The 19,261-nt window shown below is 45.2% G+C and overlaps 1 protein-coding gene and 1 pseudogene across 2 annotated transcripts; both read left to right on the top strand.

The window, feature by feature from the left end:
- The first annotated feature begins 3,838 nt into the window (after positions 1 to 3,838).
- Positions 3,839 to 6,269, top strand: LOC147003300 (ral guanine nucleotide dissociation stimulator-like). 2 transcript variants are annotated; one of them, XM_085841851.1, is made up of 5 exons: positions 3,839 to 3,979; positions 4,163 to 4,365; positions 4,925 to 4,972; positions 5,490 to 5,686; positions 5,923 to 6,269. In XM_085841851.1, exons 1-5 carry the CDS (start codon positions 3,848 to 3,850, stop codon positions 6,267 to 6,269), a joined length of 927 nt encoding a protein of 308 aa, XP_085697977.1. In that variant the 5' UTR covers positions 3,839 to 3,847. The 2 variants fall into 2 exon arrangements, with proteins under 2 accessions (XP_085697977.1, XP_085697979.1); XM_085841853.1 differs by lacking the exon at positions 4,925 to 4,972.
- A 6,539-nt stretch (positions 6,270 to 12,808) lies between these two features.
- Positions 12,809 to 13,876, top strand: LOC147003301 (transcription factor JunD-like; annotated as a pseudogene).
- The last annotated feature ends 5,385 nt before the right edge of the window (positions 13,877 to 19,261 follow it).

Here is a 19,261-nt window from a genome sequence, read left to right on the forward strand (position 1 = left end):
TCGATTCTGACATAGCTCTGTTCTGTTTATTCTTAGAAAGTCCTGTCTCAAGTTTGTGTAAACACTACTTCTCATTCATTCTCTCCCTTGCCAATAAAAGCCAATGAGCCAATATAGAGCCATAGAGAGGATAAGGTGGGACTTCCTATTCTAGGAGGGGTAGGGAAAGAGACAGGAAGGGAAGGAATGGATCCATGAGGTGAGGTTCAGGAAGTTTGAGGGGAGATCGGTGGATCAAGAAAAGACTAAAATTGCAAGTAATGAGGAGATATTTTCTGGGAGGAATCCTCATGAGCTTGCAGGTTTAGAATGGAGTAAGATTTGCTCAATATTCGTCTCAAGGGTATTTTAATAAATCTGATTTCCCTGGGTGGTTGTTGAGGACTACAGAAGGTAAAGAAATACAGCTGCCAGATTAATTTTTAACCTCAATTTACATTACAATTAATTAATTTTACACTAACCCTGTCTCCCACTTTAGTTCCAATTATGTTGTTAGTTCTGGACATGAGCATCTTCATTCAATCAGCTGTACAGAGAAAGACTGGGCAAATATAACTGACCTGGAGAATGTGAAGACACTGCACCAAAGAGACACTGCACCCCTTCTATCAGATACCGGGAAATGGAAGCAAAAACACCAGAAATATCTGGAATCCCTTCTGGAATTTTCTGCAGACAGAGGGCTGAGGATGACGACTGTCACTGGCAGTAGGTGAAACTTGTCTCCCAGAAAAGCCTCACACAGTTCTGGTCACTCTCCAGATCACCTCACAGGATGCACAGGCTGAGAGGTTGGGTTGCTCACTGTGAGCCCAACCTCCCATCAATCAGGACTGCTTAGTTTGGCATACTTCTTGCTTTCTATTGCAAAGGAAGCCTCATTCTAGGACCCTAAGTTGGGGTGGAGTGACCTTGGACCCCATTATTTGTTCCTCTTCCCAGTGTGCTGTGTTTAGTTATATGTCCTTTCTCTGCTTGTTTTTGTTTGTTGGTTTTGTTGTGTTTTGTTTGATCTTGAGAGAGTCTTTCCCTTATGTAGCTTGACTCTCCCAGAACTCATTGTGTAGAACTAATAGGCACACAACTGTGTCAGGTTCCTGAGTACTGGAAAAAAAGGCACTCATCACCATACCCAGGCTTTTTCTACTTGTCACTTCTGTCTAACAGGTCCATGGGGAATGGGTGGCCACAGTCTAAATTATCCAGCTGCCAGGGTCCAGGCTCTGAAACTAACAACCCTTGGAGGCTTACCTGCCTATATGGCCTTAGGTGGATTTCAGGGAAACATAGGCTGATCTTTGAGGAGCTGGGGTGTCAGGACACAAGCATATTTGGCTGGTGGCCTCCTAGTTCAGAGCAGCCCTTACACTGTCCCTGGGATGTTCACCCAGGCTCCCCTTGCTCCCCTGGGCAAAGAAGAGGACCCAGAGTGGAGCTGACATCTCAGCTTTACTCTGTGTAAGTGACTATGGTCTCTATGTCAACACAGTTCCGAAAGTAGCTCATATCCAGGGCCACCCAGAATATACAAGGGACTTGGGTGACCATGAAAATGGGATATTTTCCTAGCACTTCTAGGTAAAGCTAAAGCTTTCTGGAAATGAGCCTCTGGAGAACTCCCATTAATTACCCTCTACAGCCTCTGCCCCAGAAAAGGACTCTGTCAGTTGGTTTGGCCGATTTAGTCTATGTTTCTGCAGGAGGTGGAATGGGATACCTTTCACAGAGGCAGGGCACCTTGCTCTGAAGAGAATTAGATAACTGTAAATCTAAACTCTCTGATGGTTTTTTCACAGCCTATCAAGGGGACACGGCATAGGAATGAAGCTCCTGCCCCCAATCCTGCTCTGTTGAGATCACTGTAGTAGTCACCCCCATCCCCATCTTTGTCTTAAATATCACTGAGATGCTAGCACACAGGTCTCAGAGGTTCTACTTCTGCTCAATGGACAACCACCGCCCTCTAGTGGCCGTAGGATGCCGCATCATCTCCTTGGGAAGAGGTCCAGGGAAACTCAACCTGTTTCTATCATTGAACCTGTTGTTAAAGACACATATTCCTCCTCTCGTTATTTCTGGGAGAGAATTTGTGCAGTTTCTTGGGAGAACAATTGAGCATACCTCAGTTAAAAAACAAAACAAAACAAAACATATATTATCTAGACAAAATACTTCAGGTTCTGTTAGTATAACCAGAGTAGTCTTGACAAGACCATTTCTTCTAGAACTTTCTACTGCCTATGACCAGGTGCATTGTGCTTCCCTCACGCTGAGGCTGTTGGGCTTTTGTTAGTGTCCTGCTCTATCCATGCCTTCTAAGGTGGGCTCTTAGAGGCCGTCTGTGGGGTCTCCATCACCCTATGGTGTGGAAGCCAGTCCACAGTTGTCCCAGTAGACTGACAGCATAGCATCCCTTGCCAGGCTCGAGTTAGGAAGACTTTGGCCGCTTGAGACCTCATATGGTGGACAGGTCCCCTGTGTCTTGGGAGACAGTTCCACCAATCCCCAATGAGACACACTCATCCACGTAAAATGATAAGAGTTTTTCAAAGAAACAAAACATTCTTAAGTATGTAAAAGTACATGTGCATGGTAATGTGGGATAGGAGGCCATTGTCATATAAATAAATATTTGCACTCCGCAGGCCTCCCATACATCCTTCCACCCCCATTGAACTCCATTGATCTTGTTTCCTTCCCAAGAGTGATTCATGGTGTTTATAGCAATATGATTTTTTTTGATATTTCTTAAAATCTAGGAACCACAAACGTCTCCCTCTTTTTCCTTACTCTTTCATCTGTGTTTGCATTGATAGATTATGGTTCTCATTTTTCTTCTATAATAAAAATTGACCTTTGAATTTATTTTATAGCACTCATCATAGAATTAGGATATGGAAACCCTTCCAAAGTCTCAATGTTTGTGCATAGTTTTTCCTCAGGGTAGGGAATGTTATAGTGAGCAGCATGGGACACCCTGCAAACCAGAACCCAGTCAGCCATTGCCTGGGGAACACAGAAGCAGCACACTGAGGCCTGTGGAAGTCCAAAAGGGAAAACACTAGAACACATGGAAAAGGAGAGGAGCCCCACCCACTCCCCTAAGAGAAAGGCACAATTAAAGATGATCACATACATACACTTTGCTAAAGTTTGTTGTCCCCACACTAACCTCCACCAAATAACCGTAATGATCACCTTGGAGGGGCCTTTCTACACTGACATGCTCCTAGTTATGTGTAAAAGAATGCTCTGCGTGCCCCTGGGCATGGGCTTCTGTGTATGTGTGTTTGTGTATGCATATGCTTTCATGTACATGTGTGTGAGTGGGCACAAGTGCCTATGTGCGCCTTCAACCTCCGGTAACTCTATTTGGAGATGTCCCAGGTATAGGGCATATGTGATCATATACACAGGATGACATACTAGGAAACCCATGCTAGAATGATCTGCAGGGAGAAGGTCAGGACAGTGAGAAGACCCTAAGAGAAAACAGCTTCTTCCTGGGATGCTTGTGGTACAGAGGGGATGGTTTGGAAACTTCGGCCTGCTTTCTCACAGCTGAGGGTCTCCCTGAAGCCAGGCTTCCCAGGACAGTGTAGAGGCATGACCTTATGGGTGGCACTGTGTCCTGTTTTACCTATGGAAGACAGGAGGACAACAATGTGCGGTACTGGTAACCACTAGAGAAAGCTTTTGAGTAGGGGCTCCAGCTGGGGAACACAGGATGTGACCTTACTTACTTAACAGTCCAGATGGAACTCTGAATGCTGGTTACCAGGTAACCAGAGGCCAGCAGTAGCCTTTCCTGACTTACTTGTCTGGAGGCCCTTGAGGGAACAGGATGTTCTGCTGTTTCCAGACTTGTAGAAGCTCTGGCCACAAAAAAGCCAAGAGGAGTTGGCTTGGCCGCTTTTGGAGATGTTTGATTCGTCCTGTGACACACTTCAGGCATGCTTCCCGCAGTGAGCTGAAGGTAACACAGGAAAGCCTTAGCAGGAACGTTTTTGTTTGTCCCCGTGCTCCCCTGAGGTCCCTGCCTGGGTGTGTGTTCCCATGAGACACTAAGGAACATTCTTTATGCTTGCTGATCACTCTTCGGTAATGGATTGCTGATGTCTCTCAGAGTGTCCACATTTAGACCCTTCTGCCTTCCTAGGTCTGTTGTGAAAATGAACAGGAGCCAGACTCTATGCCCAATCACCCCAGATTCAACTACAAGAGTCGAGAATACGTTCAACAGATGATTGACTACATACCAGCTGCTATTCAAAACCGCGACCACCTCTGTCTGGACATTTTTGTTGCCATGTACCGAACGTATGCTACCACCTGGGAGGTGCTGGACCTGCTGATGAAAACGTGAGTGTCTGTAGCCAACATAGGTGTTAGGAGAGCTCTGCTCTTCTCCAGGACTCTGTGCTCCCATAGAACAAGTGCGATTGGACCCTGGCAGTGTTGGTGTTCATCCTGGGTCTGAACCTGCAAAGTGACATGGACACATTCAGGGTTGGGGGGTGGGGGCTCTAGTTTGTGTCTTTCACTGTCTCCATGGAATGTAAAACATCACCCTTTCTTGTGCCTTGGAAAGAGCTCCTTTCCCATTTGTATAAAAGTTTCTAGGGCTTATCTGACATATAAGGATTCCATGGAACCTGAGAAGGGTCCTGAGGATTGGGGGTGGTAGGGGACAAGAAGCCTGGAACCAACCAAGAACCCTGGCAGGGACAGCTAGGCCTCCACCCTTTGTGTTAGGATCTCTGAAGACCTGTGATCTCAGCATGGAAGTCAGAACAGTGCAGAGAGACACCAGGATCTGTGTTTCCTATCTAAAGTGTTCAGATTCAAGTAGTTCCTGGTAGATCTATTAGTAGGTTGGGGACACAAGGCCTTAGGGTGACACCATCATGAAATGCCACAGGTATGCATCCTTCCGTCCTGACTGCATTGAAGACCAGAAAACTAAGAGGTGAGTGGGCTTCTGGTGACTGGGAGGTAAGAGCCCATGGGTGCAAAAGTGTGGGTATGTTGTGAGACAGGTAAGAGCCCATCTATGGAGTTGGAAGGGGAAGAGGGAGATAAGGGCCTATTTGTACAGTCGGGTAGGGCATTACTGAGGACTAAACACATGCCAGGTACCCTGCTTTGGGGATTCCCACCAGAGGGATGGTAGCTGAGACTTCACCTGCAGGTGGAGAAAAATGGAGGGCAGCAATAGGCTCCTTGGTTCTGAGGTCAGAGGGATGGAAGGAAACTAAAGGGCCCTGGGAGAATCCATCCCTACCAGCCCAGCCCAGATAGCCCTATATGTCCTCCAAGGGACAGAAAGTTTCTGGAGTCCTGTGCACACAGGCACACACTCCTGACAACTATGCTCCTAGTACATAGGCTGTCGGGCATTGCCTCGTCTAATGGGGCAAACTGCCCTTCTTGAGAATTGAGGCCTGCCTTCTGACTCAACTTCCCTCCAACCTTCTCTTCCCCAGTGCCATATTCAGCTTTCTGTTCGGCTGGTTTCAGAAATTCCCCCAGGATTTTTATGAATCCCCAGACCTGGCTGTTTTGAGTCAGTTCACGGAGTATGTGAGGCTCAATGTGCCTTGTGGAGATGTAGATACCCAAGCCAGGGAGCCTCTCTCCATATTTAAGCATCAGGAGTCTATCGCCCTTAACCTTGAGGAAGGTGAGAAGGTCTGGTGTTGGCTGCTATGCAAGGTAGGAGGGGTTTTTGGTGGTGGGTTTCACCAGGGTATTCTTAAGAGTTTAAAATGATGCAAGGACTGGACTGCAGTCAGGTAAGAGGAGAGGTGTGGGGATCCTCTAGCATGAAAAGGCCTTGTGTGTCCATCAACAGCATCTTGGGGAAACTCCCCCATGCTAGGTTGTCTCCACTAAAAGCCTGTCTCCTTCTGCCTTTAGGTTGTTCAACAAGTCCTGATCCCACAGAGGAGGATGTCTCTGGGAGGCAGGACACTCTGGCTCTGAGGCCAGCTTCTATGGCAGAGCCACAGGATGACAAGCAATCCCGAGAGGACACTGAGCTTGTGAAAAGTGCAGTTTTGGATCCCTTTGAACCAAAAGCTGCAATAGAGCTGCTTCCGACTTTAGATCAAGATCTGCCCACATCAGCTCATACACACTCACCTGCAGATGTGGCAGCAGATGAGGCTGCAGATGTTTCACCTGTCAGGCAGTTATTTGTGTCTTACACTGTGCCTATAGATACACCAGATTTTGTTTTCCCTCTGCCTGAGGTTGACATATAGTTAGGAGAATGATCTGCAGAGTTCTAACCGGATGAGGTTCCCCACCTAAGCTTATATTATTTCTTTATAGAAAATACCTTATTGTTTTGTTGGGTTCTATTTTTCATTGTTGGGTTTTTATTTGTGTTTGGATATTAATAAAATGAATTGTTTACTCTTCTTAAAGGATATTGTTCTTTTCCCCAGTGGTATAATCTACTCATGTTTTACCTGTGGACTGCATCTTTGAGCCAAACAGGGTGATCTCGGAAATGGGACCCTCAGAGTTCACCCTGGAAGCACAGAAAGCAAGCAGGTGGTGTGGCAGAAAGTGGGTGTCTTAGTCAGGGTTTCTATTCCTGCACAAACATCATGACCAAGAAGCAAGTTGGGGAGGAAAGGATTTATTCAGCTTATAATGCCACACTGATATTTATCATCAAGGAAGTCAGGACTGGAACTCAAGCAGGTCAGAAAGCAGGAGCTGAATCAGAGGCCATGGAGGGATGTTACTTACTGGCTTGCTTCCCCTGGCTTGCTCAGCCTGCTCTCTTATAGAACCAAGTCTACCAGCCCAGAGATGGTCCCACCTACAAGGGGCCTTTCCCTCTTGATCACTAATTGAGAAAATGCCTTACAGTTGGATCTCATGTAGGCATTTCCTCAACTGAAGCTCCTTTCTCTGTGATAACTCCAGCTGTGTCAAGTTGACACAAAACTAGCCAGTACAATTGACTCCTTGTCAACCTGACACACAAACACATCACTAGTAAGCCTCAAGCTTACATTTTTATTCATCCCCACGGGGTAAATAACTTTATACGTCCCATAGTCTTTACATATTCTTAAAATTTCAATCTCTTTAAAATATCCATCTCTTTTAAAATCCAAAGTTTTTACAATTAAAAGTCTCTTAACTGTGGGCTTCACTAAAATATTTTCTTCCTTCAAGAGGGAAAATATCAGGGCACAGACACAATTAAAAGCAAAACTCAATCTCCAACCGTCCAATGTCTGGTATCCAACTCATGATGTTCTGGGCTCCTCCAAGGGCTTGGGTCACTTTTCTAGACATGCCCTGTGTAGCACACGTGTCGTCCTCTAGGCTCCAGATGCCTGTACTCAACTGCTGCTGCTCTTGGTGGTCATCTCATGGTACTGGCATCTCCAAAGCACTGCATGACCCCTTCAGGACTGGGCCATCAATAGCAACTGAGGCTGCACCTTCACCAATGGCCTTCCATGGCCTCTCACAATGCCGAACCTCAGCTGGTCTGTGTGATCCCCTTCACGCCTTGACAACCAGTACCACCTGTGTGACCCTTACACATTACCAAGTCCTGCTGCAGCAGGAGTACAGCCTGGGCTATCTCTGGAACACACCCTCTTTGTGCTTTCAAAAACACTTCCCAGAAGATGTCACCTCAACAATGCTGGTCTCTTCTTAATCACCACTAATTACTTAGCTCCAGCTAACCAGCATCAATAGTCCAAGTAATACAAAGGTCTTGCTTAGCAGTTCTAGTATCTTCTTAATCACAGCTGATTCTTCAGCCCCAGCTAACCAGAACCACAGAATAATCAAACTCCAAAATAGCAATGGCCCTGAAATGCATCTTTAATTTTCCTCCCTGAAATTTCACAAGCATGCCTCCATCTTCTGCACTGTTTTCAACATTATCTTCCAAGCTCCTACACAACATCTGACAGAGCTCTGAACGCCAAATGGATCTTCAAGCCCACAGTTACAAAGTCCTTCCACAGTCCTTCACAAAACATGGTCATGTTGTCACAGCAATACCCCACTATGCTGGTACCAATTTGTGTTAGTCGGGGTTTCTATTCCTGCACAAATATTATGACCATGAAGCAGTTGGGGAAGAAAGGGTTTATTCAGCTTACAATTTCACACTGCTGTTTATCATCAAGGAACTCAAGACTATAACTCAGGAGGTCAGGAAGCAGGAGCTAATGCAGAGGCCATGGAGGGATGTTACTTACTGGCTTCCTCAGCCTGCTCTCTTATAGAACCAAGACTACCAGCCCAGAGATGGTCCCACTCACAAGGGGCCTTTTCCCCTTGATCACTAATTAAGAAATGCCTTATAGTTGGATCTCATGGAGGCATTTCTTCAACTGAAGCTCCTTTTCTGTGATAACTCCAGCTGTGTCAAGTTGACACAAATCTAGCCTGTACACTGGGCAAATACCAGCAGCAGTGAACAATATAAACTATGTGACTAAACTGTGTGACTGTGACATGGCATTCCTGGGCTCAGCAGTGCCCCTAAGAATTAGGGACACAGAGCCCCATATTAGGGCTCATGGACAGAGGTCTCTACCTCTGGGCTTCTATTCTCTCAAATTGACAGGGGAAGCATGCAGAGAAGGATGAATTCAGCTTAACTGTAATGGTGCTCACTCCATTACATTCTCTCCATCCCTGGGTCCAAAGCTCTGCATACTCACTGAACCATGCTTAAACAGGTGGTTATCATAAAGAATTGCCAGGCTCCTCCACTATTCTAGAGATGTTCAAAAAATGACAAGACTAAGCCCATGGAAATTTTACACATTTCCTCTGTGGGGAATGAGTTTGTTGTATTCTCACTGTTTACTATGTATATGGAAACCTCCATGGGACAAACCCAGGAGTCATCACCAAAAATGGCTCACTCAGTCCTCATTCTGCGCATGTGCTATGCCAGGGACTGTTTAGAAGATACTGAGTGGTATACATGTCCCTTCCAGGGCATAGGTCCTCTCATGTGGGCTCTGATGCTAAAGGACCCACACACACACCACATCATTGGTCACCTAAGTATTTGGCTCAGGAAAAGTTTATATATACCAGGCTAGTCCCAGTCTCATCAAGAATCTAGCTGTACACTTCATGTAGCCCCTGAGCTGGGTGGAATTTCCAGTGTCTCTGAGGACTGGAGACTGAGGGCTGCAGGTTGCAGACAGGCTTTCTGGGTGAACAATGGAAGCCTGTCTAGCACAGAGAGTTGAGAAGGAGCTGTAGCTAGAAGTTATAGTGGCAGGTGGTCTAGCTGTCATCATCACACAAGGAAAGGTGACATCGTCCATTACCAATGTGTGTAGAGAATCTCTTGGAATATTATTAGAGCTAGCAAGCAAACCCAACAACCCCACAAAGGAAACACTCCTCCATATGAACTGAAATGAGCTCTCCACAACTCCACAGTGGCCATGCACAGGAAGGACGGCAGATAAGCTTGTTGTGCAGAAAAATCAGTAGGCATGGCCATCAGCACAGGCATAGACTCTGTTATTGCCTTCTCTCCTGCTCTCCACAGTGTTTGATGTCCTCTCCAGAAATATTTAAAGACGTGTAAACAATGGGTCGGACATAGAGCAGACATTAGAGCATCCAGGTTAAAAAAAAAAAAAAAGGCAAGAAAATCCACAGGTGCAGAAAGGGCAGGGTCACAGATAAAAGCATGCTACCATTTCAAATTGGAGGCATAGAAATCAGCTGCACTTTCCAAATAATTACTGTGGACAGCAGGGAATGCTTTTGTGAAAGTCCCTAAGCAGATATGAGGGACCCACCAAATAGCACTTATCAGGATAGGAAGGTGGCTGTCAGTATGGCGCCTGCTGAGAAAGTGTAAGGACCTGAGTTCTGATTCCCAGCATCCACAGAAACAATGGTGTAGTCTTGCATAGGATACCCCATATGATGGGGTTCTGTTTGCTTTCAACTTGATACAAGGTTGCAGAAACTCAGAAGGAAAATTACTTGGGAAACTGCCACCATCACATTGGCCTGTAAGCAACTCTCTGAAGCATTCTTTTCATTAATCCTCTATGAGGGAAGGTCCAGGCTACTGTGGGCAGTGTCACCCATGGACTGGTGGTTTGGAGTGGTCTGAGAAAGTTTGAGTAAGGCAGTAAGCATTGGTATCCATGGCCTTTGCTTCTGTTCCTGCCTTTGCTTTCTGCCTGAGTTTCTGCCTGGCCTTCCCTTCATGCTGGACAGTAACCTGTTGGATAAGATCAATGTTGGCTTTTCCAGATTGGTTTTGGTCAGTGTTCTAAGACAGCAATAAAAACAAAACTAAATCACCCTAGGATAGACATGTCCCCTAGCTCATTGCTCAGCCAGTTTTATACTTTGGTGAGCACAGGACTGAGAGAGCACATCGGTCAAAGTAAACTAAGAGTAGAGTGGTTGAGGAAGAATCCTAATGTCAAATTGCTGCTTCCACCCACATAGATATGTACATGAACACAAAAACACATGCACACATACATAACCATACCAGACATGAACCACATGTACACATACATAAACCACATGTACACACATATTTACAAACACAAAAACACAAACACACACGAAAACACACACTGTCTTAGGGGTTGACTGCTGTGAACAGATACCTTGACCTGGGCAACATTTTTTTTTTTAAGATTTATTTATTTTTTATATGTGAGTACACTGTAGCTATCTTCAGACACTCCAGAACAGGGCATCCCATTACATATTGTTGTGAGCCACCATGTGGTTGCTGGGAATTGAACTCATGACCTCTGGAAGAGCAGTCAGTGCTCTTAACCGCTGAGTCATCTCTCCAGGCCTAAGGCAACTCTTATAAAGAATATTTATCTGGAGCTTGCTCATAATTTCATCAGTTCAGTCAATTATAATCAAAGCAGGAGCGTGGCAGCATCCAGGCAGGCATGGTGCAGGAGGAGCTGAGAATTCTACCTCTTCATCTGAACGGTGCTAGCAGAATACTCACCTTGAGTCAACTAGAATGAGGGTCTAAAATCCCACACCCATGGTGGCACACCTACTCCAACAAGGCCACACCTTCTAATAGTGCTACCCCCTTGGCCAAGCATATAGAGGCCATCACACACTCACACACACACACACACACACACACACACACACACACACACACAACTAGGTCAAGGCCAGTTTTGAATAACACCTTATGCATCTATTTCTAGCTATGATCAACTGTCAGGAAGGAAGAAGTGTCGATGGATCTGAAAGCAGAGCATAGATGAGCACACAGCAAATAATCCTGGAATGCAGTGTTCACAGAGTCTCACTATGGAGTTCTGGCTGGTTTGGAGCTCACCCCGCAGTTTGTGCTGCCCTTGATGTACAGATCCTCCCGTTGTGTTGCCCTTGATCTACAGATCCTTCCATTTCCATCCCTTAAATCAGTGGAGTTCAACCTATGGGTCAAATGTGTTTTTGTATATATACACATTATGATTAATAAGAATGGCAATATTAGAGTTATAAGATATCAATGCAAAGAATATATGCTAGGATCACCACAGCAGCAAGAACTGTGTTGAAGTGTCACAACAATAGGAAGGTCGAGAACCACTGCCCTCAATGGTGGGATTACAGGTGTGTACTGTGATCCTGAGAAATACAAATTTGTTTATCCTTCTTGCAGAGTGTTCTCCAGCCCAGGAGCTGCTTGGATCATTGGATGACGTGCCCCTGAAGATACATTTGTGGACACCTGGGTTAAAAGACTACACAGAGGACATGGGCTCTACACAATAAGGGAGAACATAAGGAAGGGGTTAATGAGAGGGTGGGACCCAGGAGCAGGCTCTGGGAAGACTTTGCAGTGAAGAGGGAAGCATTAAGTGGGTGGCTGACACATGTATAAGATCTTTCTCATGTGCCTCCTGAGACCTCTTAGTAATACAGATACTTCTCAGCTTAGAACTGGAACAAGATTCATTCTCCTCACTGTGCCCAAGGTTATGGAAGTAGTTAAAGTACTGATGAGAAGGTGACCCTGACTTGGTTAGCTGTCTGACAGGGAAAGAACTCCATGATTGCTGTTTATGTGAGTCTGTATCTAGGCTGTGATGGGCTATTTAGTGATGTGTCTGTCTCAAGGACTCCCTGCCCAGTGACTCTACCTTCTCCTATAGTCCTGTAACTAACGTGCACAAACTCATTGGTTCATCCTGTGGGGCTATTTTGTTTGCATTGGAAATTCTGCCCTTTTGGCTCCTGTGCTTGAACACCTGGTCCCCAGTCTGCAAGAAGGATAGCACAGAGGAGCTCTTTCAGATGGTAGAATTTGTTTGCAGGATACTTTTTGAAGATGAAAGAAAGAAAGAGAGAAAGAAAGAAAGAAAACTGTGTTTTGTAAGGGATATATGTTTAAGGACCACAGATGCACAACAGCAAGAGTGGAATCCAATGTCACAAAATTCTTTGGGTAATTACATCCCATCTGTGTCAGTCTTTGGCTGTGTTAACTAGATAGGGCTTCTCAAGTTAGCTGGAAAGAGCAATGTGCAGGGTAGAGACAGTGTACAGAGGGATTCTGTTCTTTCCTTGCAGGTTTTAGTAAGTCTGTCTTAGCCAATTATTTTTAACGCTGTAAAGAGACTCCATGACCAACGCAAATTTATAAAAGAAAGAGAGAGAGGCTGGCATCTGAGCAGGTCTGTACAGGATGGGCAATGTTTCGAGTGCATACTGGTCACCCCAGGAGGTTGTGGCCCCACTCCTTGGAGCAGAGCTCAGAGGGGAGGTGGGGATGGAAATGCCCTTCTATGGCTAGGAGGCACTGAGTGGCCTAGCTGAGGGTGTGTGGAGCCTCACTGGTGTTACTGGTTTCCCAGGGGGTGGTGGCTTCATGCCTCTGGGCCATGCTTTCCCTGGGGAGCCTGGTGGAGCAGGAGGCAGAGGGATTGAAACCAGGGTAGGCCACTGCACCTTCTTTGCTGAGCCCATTTGTGGCCCCAGAAGGTCTGCTGGCTTCACTGGTTCATGGTCTGCTCAAACTCGAGTCACTGCAGCTGGAGAGGCTGATCATCCAGTCCAACGGGCTGGTGACCACTACCCGGACCATTAAGCAGTTCCTCTATCTGATGGTGGCAGCCAGCTAGAAGCAGGAGTTCCCCAAGGGCTTCATCAAGCCCCTGGAGGACCTGCACAAGCAGAGCCAGCTGGTTGTGCCCACCGCGGCCCCTCAGGGGCTCCTGCCCTCCCCCTGCCCCACCCCATGCCCACCGATCTGCTGGCCAACCCCAGGGCCAGGAGACCCAGGTCTATGCCAACCTGAGGAGTTTCGCTGGTGGCGCTGGTCTCTGTGGGGTGCGTGGGCACCATAGCCTTCAGTGTGGAGCCAGTTTCCTTCTCGCTGCCAAGGGAAGCTCAAGGCTGGGGCCACCTCCGCATCCACCGCTCCTTGCTGTGCTCAAGGAGTAGCCTCAGACCGTGCCAGATGTGCCAAGCTTTGGCGACAGGCCTCTGCTGTCACGCATCTGCTTGGACATGCAGTAATGCATCAAGGCGGGTCACAAGAGGTTTCGCAACTGCACTGCTGCCTCAAAAATGCCACAAGTGCCAGGTGGAGCATATCTCGCGTCTGGAGGAGAAAGATAAGATCCTCAAAGCCAGAACACTGAGCTGGCATCCACCACCAGCCTGCTGCGGGAGTAGGAGAGACAGCTCAAACAGAAAGTCCTCAGCCACATTTGACACAGGCTGCCAGTTGCTGCCCCCAGCACAAGGTCCAGGCATACTGCGCTGTAGTGCAGGGCGCATGCGTGGAATCGCTGTGGCAGCAGTTGGAGAAGAGGTTTCTGGATTGCACAAGTAGGACACCCTTAACTCTGGATGGGGACCCCTCGCACACGACCCCCGCGCTCTCACCGCCTCTGTACCTCCAGTCCATGCTAGGGTGCTCCTTTGTACCTCTGAGTAGGGGCTCTAAGTGGCGCACAGCCACATGCTCTGCCTTTCCTTTCCTCCCCCCCCCCTTTTTTTCCCCTTTCTTTTTGAAAAGAGAACTGGAGTTTTGGATTCTGCCCTATTTATGTTTCTACTTGGGAACAAATGTTGGTTGCCTATTGCATGTATTTTTCCTTGTTTTGCCTTTTTAAAGAAACACGAAGAAGAAAACAAAACAAAACAAAACAAAACAAAAAGCCCAACCTCTCTCACCAACTACCACTCTGCTCTCTCTCCTCCTCCCTACACCCTGACCCCTTGTTTGGTTTTTCAAGACAGGGTTTCTCTGTAGCCCTGGCTGTCCTGGAACTCACTCTGTAGACCAGGCTGCCCTTGAACTCAGAAATCCACCTGCCTCTGCCTCCCAAGTGCTGGGATTAAAGGCATGAGCCACCAAAGCTGGCCCATCCCCTCTCTTTTTGTTTGGTTGTTTTGCTATGTGTCCACATTCCTTTTCTGTAATCCTTGGTTCGCCTGTTTTGTGTTTTCAGTAAAGTCTTCATTATGACAAAAAAAAAAAAAAAGGTTTTAGCTGGCGGCTTGCTTACAGTTTCAAGGTGTGAGTCCTTGACTACCATGTTAGGCAACAGGTAGGAAGGCATAGTGCAGGATCAGTGGCTGAGAGCTTACATCTGATCCATAAGCAGACATCAGGGAGGGAGAGAGGTTGTTGGGCCTAGCATGGGCCTCTGAGACCTCAGAGTTTACTGGAACTGAAACCCTTGCTCTAACAAAGACACACCTCTAAATCCTTCCCAAAATCTTTTCACCAACTAGGGACCAAGTCATTCAACTATATGAGCCTATGGGGGCCATCATCACTCAAACCACCACACTAACTGAACTCTAGAAATATATTGTGAAACATAAAGATGGGCTGGAGAGATGGCTTAATGGTTAAAAACCCGGGCAGTTTTTGTGGAGGACCTGGGTTTGATAACTAGCATCCAGACTATGGCTCAAAACCACATGTTAACTCTAATTGCACATGGGATCTGTCACCCTTTTCTGGCCCCTTCAGACACTGTCTGCACTTACTGCACAGACATATATGTAGACAAAAACCCCTGCCTTCCTCAGGCCTCTCTAAGGAACAGAACTACAAGAATGGAACACACACACACACACACACACACACACACACACTCACATGCACACTCACATGCCACACATGCTCAAAAGCATAAACATTTATTAAAAAGCTCTATTATGGTGTTTCACAGGCTGTGGTACAGGTATCCCAACAAAGGCTCTCTTCTTATGGAAAGTCCAAGGATGTGGTGGCTGCATAATCCACAATACTGTTTATTTCTGTCATCCCTATCTAGTGCTGAAGTCCTTGGCAATTCCTAGAGAGTCTCCATTGAAATCCCAAAGCAGAGTCTAACTCCAGAGAGAGTAAGGACAAGCAGGCTAAAACCTAAAGCTTCCTTTTTCCATGTTCGTTTGTCTGGGTTGCCACCAGAACCTGTGTGTTGGAAATGTAAGTTTATTTTCCCCAACTCAAATGAGCTAATCAATAAAATCCCTCGATAGTGCCTGACTGCATTGGTGTTAATCGATTAGAGATGCAGTTACATTGATAACCCAGATTAGCTTAAATATACCCATACATACAGAAATATAATTATAAAAATAAAAAACCAAAACAGTTTAAAGCAAAAAAAAAGGTATCTCCCTCTAGGTAGAGACATGCCCTGTTTTTTTCCTTAAATGGTTTAACCAGTTTGGTAGTTCAGGGATCTAGCTAGCACCAATAAGAACCTAATTCACCAAAACATAATGTACTTTTTTTCTGTTTAGTTTTATTATTATTATCTTTTTTTCTAGACAGGGTTTCTCAGTATAACCCTGGTTTTCCTGGAACTCACTCTTTAGACCAGGCTGGCCTTGAACTCAGAAGTTGCCCACCTCTATCTCCCACGTGCTGTGATTAAAGGCTTGAGCCAGCAATTGCTGGCTGTAATGTACTTTAAAGGAGCCTATACCTCCTCCTCTACCCACACCCAGCACAGTCCCCACAACTCAAGCCACCATGAGGTACTGCAGTGTCTGTCTGACTTTCTGAAAGCTGGTTTTTAAAGTCAGAGCTGTGTTTCTCTCTCTCATCATTTCCATTATGATTTGGCCAGGTCCTTGGTTCACTTTTAAAATCTTTGGACTCCCTCTTTTTCTGACATTTCCTCTGCATCAAACAAACCCTTCCCTGCATCCCTAGTTGGCTTGACTAGGGAAGGGAATCTTGAAAAGTTGTCCTTATCCTGTTCCCCACAAGCAGTTGGAGGGTCTCCGAAGGAACACAGAATTCTCTGATTTAGGAGAGTCCCTCATGAAGTTAGCTGCAATTCCCCACATCAGTGAAGAGAGTGGAACCCTCCCACAGGGATGGCAACACAGGCAGGATTTGTGGATCTTTTCATTATGTGCCTCTTGGAATCCACCAGCTGCTACTGATGGAGCAGGAATTCTCCAACCTGGAGACATAGGAGTTAGATGCTCTGATAGGACTTGTACATATTTGTCCACATTATAGTTTTACCTGTATTTGGGGAAATGAAGTTTCAACAGTAATACTAACATGAGCTCCTATTCCTGATCCACTGCAGAGATGTTCCTGTGAGTTTTTGGCTGCACAGCTTCGTGCTCCCAGCAGAACTCAAGCTTGTACACAGGAGCCATCTCGGACACTCAGATGGTTAATATTAAAATGCCTTGACTAGTTCAAAGGTTGGGCACTCCTAAACTTTCCACTGTGACCCCAGGTTTAGTGGGTTTGTGGCCAGTGGTCCTTACTCAAAAACTCACATGGCTGGTTGCCTTTATCTCCTGCTTGTACTGCATTCCCTTCTTCTTCTCCCATCCACTTGATTCTCTCTCCATCCTATCCTCACAACTCTAAGTGTCCCACCCAGTGCCCAGCCATTGGCCACTGGCATCTTTATTGATAAAACAACAACCAGTTGAAACAAAAACCTTCAGTGTCTCGACTTGCAGTTTAAAATCCATTAGCACCAAACATAGAGATGAAGGCAGCCCAACTACATCCTGGTTGTAGCAGGGCTTCAGATCTTAGCACAACTGATTCCATGATGACAGTTCCATTCCGGCCGTAAGGCTCAACATATACACAGAGCGACCACCAGCTTAAAACAAAGGTCTAATCCATCAAAGTCCAAAGTTCTGAGAAAGTCTCTGTACTCAACTTGCTTTTGACTTCTATAATTCTAATTCTGGCTAACTCTTCTTTCTAACTGAAGTATGTCAGCCCAAGATGTCGTTTGTGTGCTTTAAAGCTCACACGGAGAAAGGCGTGGGGCTACACTGGGATACCAGATACCCAGTTTGGTCAACAGCCAGCCAATAGAGAATAAAACTCTTTGACTAAAATCCATATCTGAACAGTCTTCTCTGATGAATACTGAGGTCCCTACATAATGCACTAAAATAGTCACTTCATCAGCAGTGCTATCCAGGGCCGGCCCCCGACTCACTCTTCTCAGATTGCAAATGGCACCAAGATCTAAGATCACACTCTTCCATTGTGAGCAGACATGGTTAAACTTCTCCATGACAGTGAGAGGACAGCATGATGCATTTCTGTAAGCATGGAGATGTGAGACAGGGCTGTGAAACCAGCTTGAGACTTCTACCCAACAATGGCAGACCCTGGTGAGAGCCTCAGCCAATCCTCCAGCACTGTGTTAGGACAGAGTGGTCCAGCTACACACCAAGCACCTTGAGTGACTTGGTGAGCTTCAAGGCTGCTTTTTAAGTTATATTTCTGCAGATCTCCACCAGGTCACTACCCTGTCTGAGACACCATTGAGACATACACTCTGCTCTTTACTTTCGTCTCAGGATTTTCTCTCTCTAGGCCTGGAGGGTGAGTCTGGCCTTGCTCAAAGCAAGCTCCACAGTCAATGTGACCAACGCAGTTTATGATGGTCTCAGTTTTAATGGAGTGTGTTGTGTGCTGAGACTCCATTCTTTTCATGAGAATTTGCAAACTTTGTCATAAACTGATTTTTTGCTCTTGAGAAAGGGTCTCACTGTGTAGACCTGACTAGCCTGGGACTCTCTATGTAGATCTATCTGGTCTCAAAGTCTTAGCAATCCCCCTGTCTATGCCTCCTGAGTGGTGTGGTTAAAGGCATTCACCACCATGCCCAGACATTTTTTTGTTTGTCTTTTAATGTCTAGGAGGTATTAAACAAAATTCTTCCTTTTAATTCATTATTTTACTTTCTTACCAGTGTTGTCAGAGTTCTGACTTTATTCATTTCCCCCTAAAAAAGAGTAGTTGGCTTTCATGACTTCTTTCGTATTTTCCCCCAGGTCCCTAATGTATTTTTTTGTTTTTCCTTGTCTTCATTTTCTGTTCTTCTAAATGTTCCTCAGAGAGACTCCAATTTCCCTGTTTTTTAGTCTTCTTACAAGACTTTAATATTTCCTACCAGCATGACGTTGTCTGCACCCCAATTGGATACATCTCCATTTTAATGTGACCTACTATGAAGTTTTGCCTTCATGTATGTCTAAGCACCACATTCCTGTAGTGCCCACAGAGGCCAGAAGATGGCAACTGATCCTATGGAACCAGAGTTCCAGCTGGGTGTGAGCTGCTGTGTGGTTGCTGGGAACAGAACCTGGGTCCTCTGCAATAGCAGCAGTTCTTTTGAGTTGTCTCTCCACATGAAAAAATAACAACAACAAGAACAACAACAACAATCCACTAATCATTAACCAACAAAGAATTATTTATTGATAATAAATAATCAGCATTAACAACATTTAATAATTGTCCATTGGCTAACACTTAAGTATAAATTAATCTTTCATTGTTAATTAATAGTTGTTAATTAAAAATTTGGATTGATTAACTGATCAGTAATGCATCAATTAATCATTATATTTGACCATTTATGAACATTAGTAACAGCAATTACTACTCAAGAAAGTTAATTTCCCAAAATTATTATCAATTAATAGTTATTAGTAATTAATAATTAACTGTAGGCTAAGAATTCAGCATTTATTAACATTATGTATTAAATAATCATTAAGTAATAATTAAGTATTAGTTAACATTAATAAATAACTTTAATTGACTAATATTAATTTAGTTTTATTGGCTAACATTTAATTAGTTCACATAAATAAACAATTTTGTTTGTCTAACAATTAAGTATTATTTGACATTAATTGTTAAGTAATAATTAAGTATTAATTTAGTATTAATTAACATTAATAAATA

Source organism: Mus caroli, unplaced genomic scaffold (genome assembly GCF_978045245.1).
Source record: "Mus caroli unplaced genomic scaffold, Mus_caroli_1 scaffold_8, whole genome shotgun sequence".
Classification (NCBI taxonomy): Eukaryota; Metazoa; Chordata; class Mammalia; order Rodentia; family Muridae; genus Mus; species Mus caroli.